The sequence below is a fragment of the Heliconius melpomene genome, chromosome 18 (genome assembly GCF_056956725.1).
Source record: "Heliconius melpomene rosina isolate 202511_hmr_F chromosome 18, ASM5695672v1, whole genome shotgun sequence".
Classification (NCBI taxonomy): Eukaryota; Metazoa; Arthropoda; class Insecta; order Lepidoptera; family Nymphalidae; genus Heliconius; species Heliconius melpomene.
The window spans coordinates 15,236,162-15,255,969 of NC_140406.1; the positions used below are offsets into that span (position 1 = coordinate 15,236,162).

General features: G+C 32.1%; 1 protein-coding gene across 8 annotated transcripts in view; it reads left to right on the top strand.

Annotated features, from left to right (window-relative positions):
* dati (zinc finger protein datilografo) overlaps positions 1-19,112 on the top strand; it is a 103,641-nt gene extending 84,529 nt beyond the window's left edge. For 7 of the 8 annotated variants that reach the window (XM_085201437.1, XM_085201436.1, XM_085201440.1 and 4 more), the window contains exons 7-10: positions 10,452-10,636; positions 11,305-11,470; positions 12,351-12,572; positions 12,855-19,112. In XM_085201437.1, coding sequence (XP_085057563.1) covers positions 10,452-10,636; positions 11,305-11,470; positions 12,351-12,572; positions 12,855-13,738 — 1,457 coding nt within the window. In that variant the 3' untranslated portion in view covers positions 13,739-19,112. The remainder of the gene's footprint in view (positions 1-10,451; positions 10,637-11,304; positions 11,471-12,350; positions 12,573-12,854) is intronic. The other variant, XM_085201443.1, reaches the window with a different exon arrangement.
* Positions 19,113-19,808: the final 696 nt, after the last annotated feature.

Below are 19,808 nucleotides of genomic sequence, written 5' to 3' on the forward strand. Positions count from 1 at the left end.
AGTTGGCCGGCTATCTCTTAACTTGACTGTTCAAAACAATAGTGCATTGGAGTAGATATTCTAGTGTGTAGAATTTTTGTATGAAAATTGTTGTTGTTGTTTTATTGAATTACTATATATTATTTTTACGCTTGACTGCAATATTTTAAAAATATAGTGATATGCCGTTGTGACGAAAACTAAATAAGACGTTAAACTCTTTGCCCATTTAAAGAAACATAAGTGTGATATTCCTATTAGGTATATAAAATAAAAATGCGTCAAATTATTACGAACGAACTATCATCATTTTAGATTTTTATACTTAAAAAAATATTTTTAAGATTTCTAAAGTATACCTAATACTTTAGAAATCTTAAAAATATTTTTTCTTTTAAATTCAAACATTAGGTACTCTACATAAATAAAGAAAAATATTTTAGAAAACTCATAAATATTTAAAGTTTAGCGGGAAGTTGAACCCGAGCTTTTTGGTTATTGTCTCTGTTATTGTTATTGTCATTTTCTCAAATGTATGAATTCACTCGCTCAAACTCAACTCAATTTTTAGTGTCTAAAAAATAAAATAAACTAATTTGAAAAGAAAACTCCACAAACTCCTGTATTCCTTGAAAACCCCTTAAGTTTTTATTTGACCACTGAAGCATTCGCGAGATAGCGCCGCGCGGTGAAAATTAAAAAAAAACCAAACCAGAGGAAAAATACGCAATCCTCAGGATAGAAGTTTCACAACGTTAAGAAAGTAAGGAAGGGGTGATGTTTTATTGCTTTAGACTACTTTGCAATTCATTTTTGTTTTGTTTTTTTATTGTCAAACAATTATGTTAAAAATTATACTTAAAGTAGATTCATCGTAATAGTCGTTTGTGATAATACGCGGAGTTGTATTCCGCCATGCAACACGCAATGTGCAATATGCGGAAAAAGAGTAAAGTTGCTGCTTGTTTCTTATCTTCAATGTAAACTGTTGTAAATCTGTTTATTGAAATTAATTCACTTAAGACATACCGGTTCCCCACTTTCTGTAGTAGGTATTACGTGTTGAATAGCGTAACTCCACGCCGCACATTATTTCGTTACAAGAGCGAGGAAGTGAAAATATTGAGTATTTAATTTCCTCAAGTGGGAATCGAACTCACAAACCATCGTGTTGTAAACTGTAGTGTCACACGCCTGCGCCTCAACGCTATGTCCGCACTGGCCTCCACGCTTCTCACGCTTCTACCGGTATAATATATATTGAACATATCGATTCATATATTTATATACAATAATAATAATATTTTAGTAAAACATATTCTCTATATAAATAAATAAATTCCAACAAAAATATTATTAGATACAATTAAAATCATACATCTACAAACAACAAGCACTCAATACAACTAAACTAAATATTAAACAGTTTAATAAAAACAAAATGGCGACTCAACGTTGCAATAAATTGGCTATCGCGCATATTCGCTCGACGCAGGTGGAATACTATTATATTTTTTCTTTGACCCACCCCCAAATAGTTGAGGGTGGGTTCCTCCCAGCTGGGGGAGTGGGGGAGTGCGTGCCCCCGCCACCCCATCCGAGGGTGGGACCAGGGGGAATGCACTTAACGTGTGTGCACGCAAATTCATGCCCAATAATTTAAATTTCCGATACGTACGCATGATTAATAGAAAATTAATGTTATGTATTTTAAAGATACGTAACTATGTGTAATTTAAGGATATTTTATATTATAAATTATTTTTTTATATATATTTAACTAAATGTTAAATTAAAATAATTCATTTTAATACTTTGTCCACTAACTACTAGTTTGAAACGTTGAAAATATTTTAAATTCATACGAATTTTATTTGTTAAATTAACCTAGCCGCGTCACCTGGCGTTACTCGAGTTCAGATAAACAAGTTAAAAATAACGACGTTACAAGGATAACGCTCTAATGAAATCTCAATACGTTATGTTCGTTGGTGTGTATGTACCTACATAGGTACGTGTGTAATTGTAGTGTAATTGCAGTTTTCGTTGGTTTTTACTGTCGTTGTTTTAATTTAATATATTTATTGGTAAGTTTTTGTATAAAACATACAAAATTTCACAACTTTTTTGCTATAAATAACGTGGAATTATTTCAGCTTACTTATATATTTATTGTTTTTTTCTTACATGTTTTTTAAACTTGTTTAAAAAAGGAAATCCTCTTGGAACACGTCCAAGCTCTCTGACCACTAAGCTTTTACTGTTTTCTTATATACAATTTCATTCAATGATTGCATTGCATTTCCTATAAAAATCCAATTAAAAAAATCTCTATCTTCGAAAGACATCGATAATAGCCTATGAGGTTTTACAATAAATATAATTATGTTTTACAAATTACCTATAGTACAAAATTAATTTTTAAGAGCAATATAACCTACATATTTTAATAGGATAGTAGGAGCTTTTATAGTTTTTTTAAGACAAAAATCTAAAGACAAACATTAAGAAAAATATTTAAAAGATTCAGCTTTTACAAGTACATTACAGCAAGTTATAACGTCGGCGATTGCGTCCCAAATTCAAAAATAAATTTTGCATCGCGCCGTCGGCTTTCGCTTTAAAATCGACGCCAGTATGCAACGTTTGATGTCGATTTTAAAAAGAAAAAAATATCTATGTACTAATAACTATTATTAGTTATATTAAAATGCCTTATAACTATTTTTTTACTTATAACTTAATTGTAAATATTTATTTAGTTTATATTTAGTTAGTAAGTTTTTTTATGTTAGTTTTGGTTATAATTTTAGGTTCTAAAAGAAATTACTGATAAATCATTGTATTCTCCATTCACCACTTATTTGAGTCAATACATGTAAGTGGCGGAACCTAACTCCGTACTTTTGAAATGTTAAAATATTTTATTTGAATTTTAAATTGACAACTACAAAGTAACAACTACACAAAAGTGTAGGTACCTACCCAAGAAAGTGTTATTTTTATCAGTTTAAACTATTATCTAAGTTGGGAAAGTTTAATTAATTAATAAGAATTACTAACGAGGCCGGCACCAGCGTGCGACAATAAATAAAAAAAAAATATTTTTTTTTGCGCAATGAGTGTGGGGTCAATTCCCACCCATTCAGCGTGAACTTAAAAAAACTTTAATACCTATTTTATGTTACAGTGATCCCAGTCTCAAAACAGTCCATTCCCGACTTTCTACCCAACATTTTAATTTGCGTAACTCAACGCTGCAGTTAAACATTATAATAATGCGAAGAATTCAAAATCCTACGCTTGCAAAGCTTGTGAGCTGGCACTTTTGTATGTAAATCTAGTGCGTAGGCTCGGGCCGCCTAGGTCTTTGATTTCGATATCTAGACGATTGTTACTTGAAAGTAATTACCATTTTATCTATTTTATACATTTAATTTCATTGCGAATTTAGTGTTTAAATTATTGTGTTATTTTTTTAAATTATAGAGTTATTGACTTTTTACTACTTATTACTTTTTTAGATAAAGTATAATAATTAATAATTAACAAGGGATATAATTTTAGATACAAAAAATATTTCTTTTATAATTTACAATAATTACAATTAAAAAACATATTTTCTTTCTAAATTTTCTAATTGTCTACATTTTCAAAATGTCAAGTTTTTTTTTCTTCATTATGAGGGTTATGTAGAGTGTCTTATTGCTTATTATATTCTCCACTTTTATTATAAATTTTAATATTTTATACTTAAACCTATTTGTATACCTATGTATATAAAACTCTTCTCTTCATTATAATAGTTTAATATATTATAAAACTAATAAATCTAACCGAAAAACAAGCATAATAGATACATTTGCAAATTAATACCAATAAATATTGTAATCTTAAGATACCATCCCAAGCTAACATCGTTCAAACTGTGCTAAGGCGAACGCCTTTCCCTTTGCATTTATTCATAGAAAATAACAAAAATATACATATACATGGCCATTATAAAATGAACCCCCACTTCGTTACTGGGGAGTGTGTACAAACCAATGAGCGGTGAGTGTGTTAGAAATGAGAGGTCAACGCATTTTGGTTTGTACTACGCGTAGGTTGTATTGAAAAATGGCGGCCTTAGCTACAATAGTGCGAGGCACAGTGAACCCGGAAGGTCTTACTACAAGATTTAATCTGTTACTTTTTAGATCTTGTACGGAGTTATGCAAAAAAAATGTTTATTTTTTTATTTTGAAGTTAGTTTTTCGGTCTATTTTATGTTTTTGTTGTCGTTTATTAAATTTATTCAATCCATACTTTCACTATAACATGATGTAAACAATTTCACGAAGTCTCCATTAACCCCTTACGTAATGAAATTGAGTAACAAAACTATTTCAAAATCTATTGATCCAATAAAATGGCCTTGTAAAATTTACTATCAATAAAAGTAAGGACCGTTAGAAGCCTACATTCACTTTGGTAAATATGAGACGAACATATTTTCTCTAATAAATATCTAGAAATATCTTCGCGGAGTTGAGTTTCGCCACTCAACATGCTGTCTTGAAAATTGGGCAGAAAGTGAGCATCGGAATGTCTTGCAACATTATGTTTCACAGCGTGAAGATTAAAAAACGCCATATCTAATTTTATTTTATAGTGAGATATGAACTCACATCTATGATATACATTTATGGATAAATGTCATCTTCATTAATTATTTACTTTTTGTTACTAAATTCGTTTATCACAAAACGTTCGTTTATCCGTTTATAAAAAAAATCACAAAACCTACACAAAATACAATACACCAAACCTAAAATCGAACTCACGACCACCTAAGTACTATAAGCCACACAAATAGAAATCAAAATCACCCGTTATTCAATCCAAAAGATTTATTATAACACGTACATATGTCATATTCATACTATATATGTATATATATAATAGCACAATATATCATATATCTAGGCTTGGCATCTAGGAAATAATTCTACAATATCTTTCTAAATGCGTCGGTGTGCGTACGCGCATTCTTCTCAACATGCAAAAACACGCACACATGGACGTGTCAAAAACATTCTGTATATGTGTTGTACAGGGATGTGCGCCTGTGTGCGTTGGCCGAGGACATTGACTTTTGCATTTGCTTGCAGCTAAAAGTATGCGTCGGTTTTATTATGGACTTTAAAAAAAATGCACTCGGTCATAGTGGGTTAGGTCGCGGTCGTGTGCAGATTTGGGTTATGGGATGAATGGCCGGGTTGCCGAAATTTGGGACTGTTGTGTAATATGGAGAAGCGTTAGCATAATCATGTTTTTAAATATTGGACAAACGATTTTTTTATGGTCATAAAATATATTTAGGTCTAGTAAAATTAACTTAGACACGACTATGACTTCTAATACCCATTTATCTCTGTTCTTTTCTGTTGTTCTCCCAACATGCCAGTTGAAAACTAATCACTCCTCTAATGTCACGTTGTATGGAGATCATACTAAGTAAATTGTACGGTAAAAGAGACAGATCAATTTTAGAATACTGCCTTCAGGCTTCACCTGTAACAAAAGAAAAATTTTCTCATGACAATGTCCAAAACACATTACGATTAAAATAGGAAAGATGTCTTTCCCGTCTATAATTATATCTTCACATGTTTGGCCGTATAGTGGCCGAATAGGCAGATGTAGCCTAGTGTTAAGACACTCCGTTCTTCACTTGAGCGTTCTACCAGAGCGAGGAAGTGAGAATAACTCATTCCCCCTCAAAAGTATCGAACCCACAATCATCGCTTTACAGCCGGAATCTGTATTATAATACATTTATTTAATATTTTAACGTTTTAAAGTTATTACTTCCTTTAAAGACCTGAACCTTTCGCCTCAATGCACTGGGTGTATGCACTTTTGCTGTGCTATTTTTAAAATGAGCTCGGTCATAGTGGGTTGCGGTTGAACTTGCGTTTCGGGTTAGTTGGTGAATGACCGGATGAATGAAAATATATGCCAGCCTTTTTTTCATAACAGAATAGGCATACAGACTGTTAACACGTTATCTAGTGGCGGAACTTTACACCGCATTTTGGCTTAACGGCGTTAAGAACTAAACTAAGGTTTTAAATATAGGCAATGTTTTAAGCAAAGATAGTGTATAAGACATTACTCAACGGCCTTCAATGGTGTGAATTTTATTGACACATTTATTTCATTTTAATCATATTAAATTTCATCTTCATATGTACAAAGTTGCTTACTCTTGTTAAAAAATAATACAAATAACGAAATATATTGAACTCACTTCTTGTAATACTACGTATATGTTGGATTTTCATCTATACTTCTATATCTATGCTAATTTTATTAAGCTGAACAGTTTGTTTGGTTGAAAGTTCTGATCTCAGAAACTACTGCGAATTAAAAGAATATGCGAACAAAGTCACAGTTAAAAAGTTGATAACAATATAAACGTGAATTACACCTTGTTATCATTTGATACATCGACAACAATAAATATCTCAATTAATACATTAATATGTATCAGTTGTAATTAATAATTCATTGAATTACTCATAAAATCATTTTAAATCAGAAAATACGTGTATTTTACATAATACTTAAGTAACTAGCTTTTAAATAGGAAAAGTCAAGATACAAATTCTCAGTATCCATTAATGTATATTATCTAAAGCTTATAGTCCTACTGTCGAGACAATCAATTTTATTAAAGCTTTAGATGCGTTGAATTCCGCCACACATTACGCACTGAATTCGGTTGAAGAGCAGTGAATGGAGTGTCTTGACATTAAGATTTGTTTATCTACCCTGGTATATGAATACGTAAACAATATTTTTATCTATAAATTTAACATATAATATATAATTATATTTCCTCGCTCTGGTAACGAGGCAAAGAACGGAAGTTTCTTAATGAGAACAGAGGGCCTTAACACTAAGTTCCCAGGTTAACGTGAAACTAAAAAAATATATATTGTGTAAATCCACTTAAGCCAACCAAACTAGATGTTTATAACACCATTACTCAGGTATCATTTGCCATAAAATAACCGTTCGCAATGCATGAGATGAACAGATAATTATAGGGACAGATGAGGCTCCACATCCTTATTTGTTATTACTTAATGAATATATTTTTAATAGAATTTACATAAATTATATAGTACGTTACTTAATTTAAAACGCGCGGAGCGCGTGGCCAAGTTTTTTTACAAACAGAACTGGCGAGCAGCACCGTGTGTTATTTTACACGAACCATTTCAAGCCACTTTTTACCTATTCGTAACTCAAAATCTATTCCACCTAAACCTGTAATATTTAGCTCAAATATTTAGACCCCCTACCTGTATTCGTGCATTAAATTTCATAAACACAGCTCACACAGTTATTTAGATAATGACGTCCAAAAATCGTTAATTTTTAGGGGGGTGACTGACCTATAGACCTTAATGTTAACCAAGTTCCAGATGACCTAGAATGGTGAAATTTAGCATCCGGTTAAGTAATTGGGTGTATGTAAAGGGAAAAATCCGAAACTAGTATTTTTTAAATATTTTCTTATAATTTTTCAATAAATAGATTCAATTAGGAACATTTACTTATAGTGTAGCGCCTGGCATAATATAAGAGCAATGCATTATTTATATATGTTGCTTTTATTTATGTCACAGTAAATATTTTATTTGTTTTGTAGACTAACTTCACTATTACTTACGTAAGCCATCTAAAACAACACGATGCTTTCAAGTATATTTTAAGATAAGATTGTCTCCATCTGTAGCTGAAAATGACTCTAATTTATGTCCTGAGAAAGCCTGTCATCATGTGGACTTCAAGGGCTTCACGTAAAGATATAAAAATACTAGCGGACGCGCGCAGCTTCGCTAGCTTATTTAGGGGTGAATTCTAATAAATATAATTAAAAAATAAGGGTTGAAAATTTGTATGGAAATAAAATTAAATCGGTACCGATTTTTATAAAATTTGATATTTAGATTTTTAAAAGTATTTAATTCATCGTTTTCTATAATTCTCCCCCTAAGGGTGCAAATAAGGGGTTGAAAGTTTGTATAGGTTTTTTTAAATCGTCACCAATTTTCATAAAATTTGAAATTCAGACTCTTAAACGTATATAATTAAACACATGTTTCATGGTTTTCTAGAATTCACCCCCTAAGGGTGCAAATAAGGGGTTGAAAGTTTGTATGGAAAAATCTTTAAATCGCCACCGATCTTTATAAAATTTAAAATTTAGACTTAAAAATATTTCATTGAACACATGTTTCATGGGTTATTAGAATTCACCCTTAAATAGGCAAGCGAAGCTGCGCGCGTCCGCTAGTTTATTATAATTTAAACATATGTTTTAGTACTTATTATACTAAGAGTATTTGTATAGTCGACTACAATATTTAAGTACTAAGTCCTATATAAGATCCTATAAGGGTTCTGTTTTATTGCTTTCGAGGTACAGAACCCTAAAACAGAAAAAAAATACACTAAAATATAAATATAAAAAAAATAATTATATTGATAGAAATATATATAAAATTTAATAATAATATACTATCTGTAAGGTCAATCGTGGCATAGGGGCACAAAGTGTGTCTGTAAAACCGACTGGTTGTGAGTTCGATTACCACTCGAGGAATTGAAATATTTATTTAAAATTATATTTCCACCAAGGCAAAGCGTGGCATTGAGTTCCGCCACTCAACACGCAATGCCTCCAGAATTCGATGGAAAGTGGAGTTACTGAGTGTCTTAACGCTAGGTTCTCTCTGTCTACTCTGCTGTGTGCGGGATACAGCGTGAAGCTGGTTTGATTTTTAATTTGATATATTGTCAGCCTACCAGCTATCTTAACAGAAGTAATTATAAAGTAATTATTAACAGTAAAAATTCAAGTAATTGTTAATAAAAAAAATGAGCAAAAAAGAGAAAATTAAAAATTACTTAAACAAAATAATAAAAAATAAATAAATCCGCTTTACGATGTATCCCACACATAGCGGGGTAGACAGAGGGAACATAGTGTTAAGACACTCAGTTCCTCTCTTTCCATCGAACTCTGGAGGCATTGCGTGTTGAGTTATTCCAACAAAATAATAAAATTAGAAAAAAATAATAATAAATATATCAGATTTCTAAACGCAGCATACATTAATTACTTTCTAATCTGACAACTGTCATTTAATCAACAAAATAAAAACTATAGTCGAGATTCATAGATATATATAATCTATTTTCTTATATAATTAAATATCATCTTAAGAGTAATAAAACATAATATTATTGACCATAATAAAAAAGTAAATACCTAATTATATTAGATATATTTAATTGTACGAAGGCGCTCATATTTTAATGGTTTTTTTGGCCTGGGTTTCATGATTTTACTGGTTTTAGGAACACTTGTGAAAACGGCAGAGAACGAAGTCGACCTTGGGATCATATCAATTCAGATTGGTACCGTCAGCACTTAATAAACTTATTGTTTATATTTTTTCCAAGACACGTTGAACAATGAGTCGTTCAATAGAATTGCTTGTGGGTGAAACAAGAACTTACACCGAATTGTTCCAATGCCTCCCGATGGGAGCTGTCTCTTCCATGCTATTGCATATATTCTTTGTTTGAGCGTATTGATATACAACAAACTAATAAATTGCGCGAGACTATAGTAGAGTACGTATGTCGTAACTGGAATGATTTAAGTATCTACACTAGCGCTCGAAACGGGAATCCTTACTCTTCTAAAGAAGACATGCTTTGCTTAACTACGTACGGAGCTACTTCCGAAATAAAGGCTGCAGTAGATTTGTACAATATTAAGATAGAAGTGTATTATCACAATGGTGTCCTACTTGGTTTATTCGGCGAAGAGAAATGTCCTATAAAGCGCTTACTCTAAACTATGTTTTAAAAAGAGCAACTCTTGAGTTTCTTGCCGTAGTAGCGTCCTATAGGAAAAGTACTTGTAATGGGCAAATTGAATAAAGTATATTTTGATTTTGACTACATTATGAATCTTCCTACTTATAATTTCTGTACAAAAAGTAATGATATCCCATCAAAAACATAAATGTAAAATGAAAGCCAAGTTTTGTAATAAAACGTATGCTTTCAGCGATAAAAGAAGTGAGATGTAAATGTATGCCAAGTTCAATGGTCAGTCCTGAAATTTATTTTTAACAATATAAAATATTTTATAACAACAGAAAATGCCCTCTCTTCTTACAACTTGGAGACTTTATTTATGTGTAATATCTGACTTGGCTAGTTTTCATAAGAATTTACAATAGAATCTGAATAGAATAGAATGTGAATACATTCATTTATATCGATGTAAATTAATTTTCAGAGTTCAATTTCCCTTCGGGGGTATGAATTAATTTGCTCTGGCAATAAGAACTACAAAAACTAAAACTATAAAAACTAACAGTATTCCTTCTTCACAGGAGAACGTCCATACAAGTGCCATTTACCGGACTGCGGGAGAGCTTTCATACAACTATCAAACCTCCAGCAACACCTCAGGAACCACGACGCGCAGGTCGAGAGAGCCAAGAATAGACCCTTTCATTGTAACATATGCGGGAAAGGATTCGCCACTGAGAGCAGCTTGAGAACGCACACAGCAAAGGTCAGTATAATAATGGGGTTTTAGTGAAACAAAATTTAAAAATTATAATTAGAAATGTGAATTTTGATGTGACTTAGAAATAATTTGCAATAATCTTTTGACGTTACTACGTATTTAGTGAATGAGTGAAAATAAGATTTCTACGTCCACTTTTCGTCCATTTAGAGACACTCTCTCAATCTCTAACTCTTAATCGTGAACAATAAATAATAATACAAATAACATTTTTTGTAACTGCAAAGGAAAGATTTAACTATTGGGATAGTTTTTACAAGTTCATATTTTATCATTGAAAAATATAAAGTATTTTCTTGGATATATGTATAAGTTAAAATACTCCTTAAATTAAAAATATTATGCACATTTGTTTTTTTAAGTGCAATTTTTGTATTTTTTACTGTTTATTTAAAGGCATAATAATTGAGCTAAATTATAATATGTATTTATTTATATTTAATCAATATTTAAAACTATGATTTCTTTTATTTTCTATTTTATATTAAAACGACGCACCAAGCAAAATGGTGCATTTTATGTTCAAAATCTAAATTCCCTTTGGCCGTTATATTTTTATTTCAAACATTATATTTATTTCGAAATTCCATTTGATAATGTTTGTTTGTTTATACATTACTAATCTTTACTATGCCCGCATCGACGCTGGATAGGAGCTTCAGCTGCACCTTGGTGTTTTGCAGCAACACGCGGCTCTCATGATAGGTGGAGCTACGGCCACGCCTTGCCCGATATGCCACAAAGTAGTATTCGGTGGCGAAGCCCTAGTCGAACATATGAAGAACACACACAAGGACCCCAATGCGTCCGGCGTTGCGAGTAAGTTTCTCGGCAGCTCGGTTTTCGTTGGTTAAAGGAACGTCATCTATTGTTTGTCTCTATAGATAGTGTTTCTTTTGGATTTTTTGAATCCAGTTTCTAGATTTAAATAGTTTAAGCGATCTCCTTTGTTTTAATTGTCTTTCCTTTTCTTACATAATTACAAATATTATAGATTTGGAGTAAGTTAGGTGAAAAATTTAAATAGTAGACAATATTACAGAAGGGATTATTAGTTTGTAAGATAAGTCACTGGAAGTTTATAAAGAATTGATAATTCCTTATTATAAGGAGAAATAAATAACTCTTGCTATTTTACAGAGCTAAAATCTTCCAGACGGCTCAAAGCCACAAGGGGTGTTGGTTATACCAACCAAAAAACGTATCGTCTCCATAATTTTAAGTCATAGCATTAGTTATTTAATACCATCTGAAGAATCGTCTGTTTATGTTACTGCTTTATTGGAAGGGTATACTGTTTTACAAACATTACTTCGTTCAAATGGTTCTTCGGATGATGTGGAAGCTTTATTATCATAACATGTTTTGTTTATATGCCTTATATCTTTGTTACCCTCGTTTTGAATTCATCGATCTAATGCCATCCATTTAATTTAGTTTGTTTTAGTTTTCCCTCGTTTTGAAATGTTTCTTTCGTTATTATTAAGCCACGACGACTTTTGTTAAAAGCCTTCCCTCAAAATAAACATTGCGGCCCATTAAATATCCATGTCTAAGCTACATTCACGTCATAAATAAATATTACCAAACAGCAATTACCAAAAGTCGTCGTTCGTCATACTGAGCTAACTTGGAACTAACCGTTTGTTTTTTTTTCTCTCTCCCTCCCTAACCCACTAACCTTTCCCGGTGATGTCAGGTCCGCCCTCAACATCACCGTATCCTCCGCAAGCTAAACCTATTGATCCTTATATAGCGAAGCGGCGGACTGCTAACCACCCGTGCCCGGTGTGCGGCAAGCATTATGTCAATGAAGGTTCTTTGAGGAAACACCTGGCGTGTCACCCCGAGTCCCAACTGTCCGGCGGTCTGCGAATGTGGCCGTGCTCAGTTTGTCAAGCAGTGTTTACTCATGAAAGTGGTAAGTTATTTATGCATTTAAAGAATTTCGGCACTCACCTTATCGTCGGTAACAAGCTTAGGAACAACGAATGTAAATTTGTATAAGAGCGTAAACTTACTAGTTTTAGTAGCTTGATTTGAACATTTTTGATATTTTACAATTTTAAATATTACATCTACTGGTTAACCAGTGTGATAATTTTTGTACCCAAATTACCAAAGAAGTAATTTATTATGAATCTTCTATTAATTTTATTTAAAAAACACACAGGAAATTAATTAAATACCTAAATAATTTCAGGTCTCCTATCGCACATGGAGCATATGAGAATGGAACCTAAACATCAATTTGCGGCTCAGTACGTCCTGTCGAGAGCCGCTGCAGAACGACGCGAGAGAGATATTATAGCTGCCGTCTCAGCGTCCGCCGGTAGTTCTGGCCTTCTGAATCTGGCACCACCTTCACCTGCACATTCTGACTCCTCATCAAATGGACGTCTTTCATCATCAGCTGGTTCAGAAGTAGGGACAGCAGTTAACAAAATATCAGATCTTCTCCGATCAAATGGTCAATACGATGAAAGGATGGCAGCCATAGCCGCGGCCGCTAACATGATGACTCAATCAGGTGAGAACAATGCAGTACAGGTAGCTGCTGCGAATCTAGTATCAGCAATGCGCCAACAGCTAGCAAGAGAACCGACACAGGAAGCCCAACCACCCTCCGAAGCGGCGATTAGAATTCAACAAGCCGAAGCTCTGTTACGAAGTCAAGCTGAAGCACTCAGGCTAGCCGTATCTCAAGCGCATAACAACGAAAACCCTCCATTACGACATAACGGGTTTCAAACGAATGAACAACTATCACCTGAATTAGTCGAAGCCTTCAGAATTGCGCAAGAGCAAAGACTAGAGCAAGCGCTAAGATTGCACGACCCGAGAATGCTTGGATTTAATTTACCATCACCAGTTCAGCAGGCCCAGGCTCAGGCGCAAGTTGCTCAGGTCGCTCAGGCCGCTCAAGCTGCCCAGGCGGCTCAGGCAGCCCAGGCCGCTCAGGCCGCCCAAGCCGCTCAGCAAGTAGTCCAGCAACAACAAATGCACCAAGCGGCGCAGGTCGCACAACAAGCGGCGCAACAAGCGGCACAACAAGCTGTCCACCTACAACAAAACACTCAACCATGAAAATTCAGTTATTACTAATCCGACGCGATGTCTATCGCAATACTATAAAATTAACTAAAAATATTTTATTATTATATATTATTAGCTCTGACATTTGATGAATTATAAAAGCACTTAAGAATATTTCAGAGAAGGAGAAATCAATTTTAGGTATAAAATTAGTTTTTCAATATTGTCATCCGTCAGAGCTCCACACTGACAATATTTTCGAAAAAAATGACGTTTTCGGAGCGAGAAGTCGCCTCTGATTAGTAACTTACTCTATGTTAATGTTATACCTACAGACGATATTGAAGCTATACTAAAACTTAGATAGAACTAACGTGTACATAGGGGTAGTGAAATCTAATATTGTGTAAATATAAAAATTAACTAAAAAAATAGACGAATGAACATAATGGAACAAAAACTCGCCCGAACAAATAATTAGATGTAGGTACTGAGTGCAATCGTCAGTATACACATGTTTTGGTTTTTTTTAGTGTTGTCAATATTTATTTTATTTTATTTTAATTTTAGCGTTTACCATATTTTTTATGAATACGTAACGCGCTCTTCGCTTAGTATCGGATCTCCGGTCGAGGGTACGGTTACAAAGTTTATTTTATATATTTATTTTTATTTTAGCTTTATCACAGAACAACGTATTTTTTAGCTTAGTACAAACTTTTTGGATGTGCCAAACGTTTTATGCACGTTTTATCGCATTTAGCGAACCTTTGCAATATTTACTTACATTAAGTTTCCAAATATATTTTTATTACTTCTATAATTATTATTATTATTATATAAATATATTTTAACATTATTTAACTTTCACGCAATAACACGTCTCATGCTAGTCAAATTTTGAACGCACAAATTCTATTTTTGAAAATATTAACAAAAAGTTTTTTTTTTCATATTATTATTATATTAATGTCCTTTATTTCTTGGCTTATAATTTTATTTAAATGCCATATTAGTAATAATTGTAAATAATATATAGGATTTAGAAAATGTTGATGCTTATGTTTTTAATTGAAAAATGAAAAATTAACGATTTATTTTTTATTATTAAGCGGTTATAATTTTTAACTGAAAAATCTAATAATTTAAAAGATATTTTTTTGTATAGTTAATATATTGAATTACGTTCTTTTTTTCAGAAGACTGCCGTTATTTTTCTTTTTTCTTTTGTAAATAATTGTGATTATTTCATGGTATATAAAAATAGCGATTATTCACTGAATCGATACACGATATGCCGAATTGGACTTGGTCGGACGCTAACATCAGTTCGACGGACGGTCTTGTATGGACGAAAAGAACACGAGACATTCTTTAAACACGGACTCAGACATAGCCCAAGTAATATATTTATTTTTATTTTCACACATAACATATAAATAAACAATAGCCCAAATCATTTTATATGATAACAAGTAATGTTTTACACAACAGAATGATATACAAATAAATGCAGTTGCCCGAATAGTAGTTTTATAGTTCACATAAAATAGAAACTAGCAAGATCGTCCCATTTCGATTGGAATTAGAACGATTTTGCAGTTTTGCAATAAGAATGTCAAGTGTTGCCGAATAATTCTTTTAATATTATCATCATGTATTATAATTAAGTGACGACTCGTGCGTACAAATGCGTTTCCGTACGGGTTTGTGCGGACCAGTCGGAGTAATATAATAATCGTAACATAGGTAAGGTATTCTAAGCTGATTTAATGTAATCATGATTTTCTTGAATTAATGATTGATGTCTCGCGCAGCAGTGGAGGCTGCAGCCGGTGCAGCCGGTGCACGGTGCAGCTCCCCTGGTGTGGGGTGTCAATGTATGTAGAAAAAAAATACAATGCAATAGCCCAAAACTCGTTTTCAGTTTGTTCGTGACGTTTGGTTCTCGTGGAGAATATTTTGATTGTTTTCCATTATAGTATTTCATTTATAAAATACAAAAAATTTCGGCCGATTTTTCCTATGATTTGGAATGGTATGGACAGTTCTGACGCGAAGGGTTACCCGATGATGATTGTTTTTTTTTTGGGAAACGTGAAATCACACATTTCGGACGCAAAAATTCAAACTTTTCGACTGATATTATTACATAATATGATAACACAAAACAAATACTAGAAACGCAATAAAAATTAAGTGAACGGATCGCTATTTATGTAAAAAAACTTTTCTCATAAATTTTAATAATATATAAATAAATTTAATATAACAACAGAAAAAAAGTTCCTATCAATATTGTATAAATGCTATTGTTTTTAAATTTAGGTGGTAGTAGATGGAAGAAAAATTTATGGACGTTTGGTATTTTTAAAGTTATAAATAAAATAACCCATCGTTTTAAGGAACTAGCTCGTGAGTCGAGTTTGTACAAAGCGAGAAGAAACAAGCACGGATGGTGTCTCCTAAATTTAGATTTTTAGAACGAAAGTTACGTTTCCAAGAAAGTGTTCAAGTCTAACGCGTCCACGTTGTTGCGCCGCGCGCCACATATTTGTAAAAAGACGTATTTTCGAGATAATAAAATTTTAATAGTTAAGGATTTTTTGATTAAAACAAATGAAAATTAATAATTAGGAAACCGCGAGCGTGCAACAACGTCGACGCGCACGTATTTCTGTGATCATCGAAAATGGAATAGTTATTATAAACAACAGGCCGTGTCTGCGAGTTGTCAGAGGTTATTCTTAAGTTTTGGAAGGTTACATTTTTTAATATTATAAAAAAAAAGATAAGAAAGAAAATTTTTTCTACATTTATTTTACGATGAAAAATTCCATAGTTAAGCTGTGTACATTTAATGATTAAAGCCTAATTAACAGTAATGGCCGCGAGGCTGTGACGAAGTAAAGGATAATATTCTCGTACTTCGTGTTAGTATCAATAGTACTGGTTTCTGTTGTTCACTGCGACTACCGTAGTCCCCCCACAGAGTGCGCTGTTGGTAGATCCCCGCGGGGAAATGGATACGACACACTTATATATAGTTTCATTGGCATTTAATATTTACAAATTATTGTTTTAAATGTTCTGTTACTAGGATAAGTTGATCTCTCATGCAAATAGTGAGGGGGGTGGGTTGTTAATAATATTTTTTTCGTACAAATTTGATAAAACAGACTAAATTAATGATAGACATTGTTATAGAATAAAGAGTTTATTGACTGATTGTGATATTGATGAAATTAAAGCGGCCGCTCCCCTCACTAGCTTTGTGAATTATGTATGACAAAAATTTAAGGCCACTCATTTGTTTTCTTGGGTCACGTTGAAGAATCTTGGAAAACAATAGTGGTAAACACTAGGCGAGCTCTTGCGACGGTGTCTGTCAAACATACATACAATATAATGTGTAGCGAATAGAATACATCGACTTTGACAATACATTACTTTGACGACCACCGTCGTAATAGATCCCAAACGTTCGCGGTTTCAACTTGCGATTACATTACATTTTTTATTTCGAGTTAAATTTTAATTACGCAACTTGGACACTCTTGCACACATTAGTATCTTTCACACCTACGATTCGTGCAAGACGCGTGCAAGCTGTGAAAACTGTTAAGTTTTTAATAATGAATTGCTGTTGATTTGAATTACTCATCCTTATTGACTGTTAAAGTTTTTTCTTTTTACGCTTCATCGTTTCCGTTGAATTCGCTTGTTTTACGATATTTAGCCAAATATACACAATTATTAATCTTAAATTTAAGTGTAGACAGGATAGCCAGGTTTTCAATTCATAACTCACATAGAAGTAATTTCATATATCTTTAATTGTAAGCTAGTAACTAAATAAATGTAATGTAATTCGGGGCTCTTTATATAAAATGCCGTTGGATAAAATGTATTTTTTATAAACGGGTCCGATGATAGCATGCATTAAACGAGTATATGAGCTTGATGCATACTATCGATGTAGTGAACAACGAATAAAAAACAAATAAATACAAAAAAAATATGTGTACTTAAAAGTACTTAATGTAATAGATAATGGATCTTTATATTGGTGTTTAAGGGTATGTTTACCCGACGTGTTGGTGTCGTATCCATTTTGAAGCTAAGATCCTTTTGATATGAAATTTTGGTCACACGTTGATAAATAAGAAATGTTTTCTACTGATTTTTAGAAATTGCGGTGTTTAACCACGATACTGCTATTTTTGGTGGTGCTTCAAAGTTTGGACTTTCTTTGGACATACAACAAAGTCAAAATTCATAAATAGATCGGCGATTATACTATTTCTTAATAATAATAATATTAGTCACGATAGTTTAAAAATTCACTCAATTCTATTGATGAACTAAAAAAAATTAAGCCAAATTGAACCAACAGCGCATTTATTTCTACATTTACTACCTAGCCTCATAATGTCACGTGGGCATTTACGTTGATGTCGTTTCGCAGTTTTATGTCACACAGACATACATTCGTAAAATCTGAGCTCTTCTTGTGTTATGAAAAACAAAACGTATTTTTCAATTGGTGTATTTCTAGTCTTATTTTTATACAATTTCTACCCTTTTACAAGCATAAAAAAAATGTCGTGCAAATTTGGAAAATACGAAAGTTGTAACACTTTTTGGACATAATAATATTAATTATGTGAAATAGAATATTGTAAAAAAATTCAAAATTAATATAAAATTTCGGCGTAATTTGTAAAATTTAGTATATATAGAGGTAAAAAATTAAGTAGTTTGGAAAAAAAACATGTTTGGCGTACCTATTTAAATTATTAATAAAAAAAACATTGTAAATAAACTTTAGGCATGTGATGTGACGTTTGGTGTTAGTTCCAGTTATATACGTGGAATATTTGTTGAATTTTGACATAGTGTGAAAGAGAAAGAAATAGAAAAAATGGTTTTCCATCTCATTTCCAACTTCTACGTATATACAGACGCTTAGACCTAATGTCCTGTTCAAAATTTTGAAATAAAATGATATATATATAATTATAAATATGTCACGACAAATTTTCGTTATTATTTTTTTGTATTTTTGTATAGCTGTTTATTATTAAGTGGTTTCGTAATATGTTATTTGAGATGCCATGTTTCTTTAGTTTAGTGTAAGCCGCAATGTGTTTAAAAATTATATTTTTATAGAAGTTATATTATATATTATTATTTTTTTTGTACTCGACCTAACGCTATGTATAGATAAGTTAGAATTCGTTATGTTACGATATAATTATTATAATTTACATTTTTTAATTGAAAATTTAACCCATTAATGTTTATGTTAAAGTTAATTTTAACAACGGAAAATGCTTACTGTGTCATTAAAATGAGAATAGTGACTATTATTGCCGAAACGGTTAGCTATAATTATTTTAAAAAATAAAAAGAATGATTCATATCCGTGTTTTTCTTTTTATCCTTTTAGGTTCAATTAATGGAATCCCCTATGTAAATTAAATTCATTTTGAATTTTAATTAAATTTAAAGGACTGTAACATAAGGAGCAGCGACGTAGAATGTCGCAACTCGACACAAAATAATGTTTGGACACCATATTCATTCATTTCATTGTCTATTCTGCTAAACGCGGAATATTGATAAAAATTAAATTGATAATTACTTACATAAATATATTTTATTTTTATTTAAATTGGAATGTAAACTTTATATTTTATTATGTTGCTAGGAGCGCCATCTATTGATGAATAGATACTTTTTTGTGTTAAAATGTCTTATTAGAGCGTCGATCGTTATAAATTTTGGACTATTAAAAACAAAATCTGCTTCACGCACACAGCTGTGTAAGCAGAGAGAATCTAATGTTAAGACACTCCGCTGTCGAAGTGCACGACATATTTTTTAGACATTGCGTGTTCAGTGAAGGAACACAACCCTCGCTTTTACAGACATTGTGCCGCTGCGCCACGACGGAGTAATATCATACCTATTCTTAATTCTGGTTGAATCTTATTAATTTCTTTTCAATCTTATAATAATTATATTGATTGTTTAATCAACGATAGCTATCCTACGTGAAAATCATATGTTCTCGATTTTCGTAATAACAATTGATTAACCGACTTCTTTTGAGCTA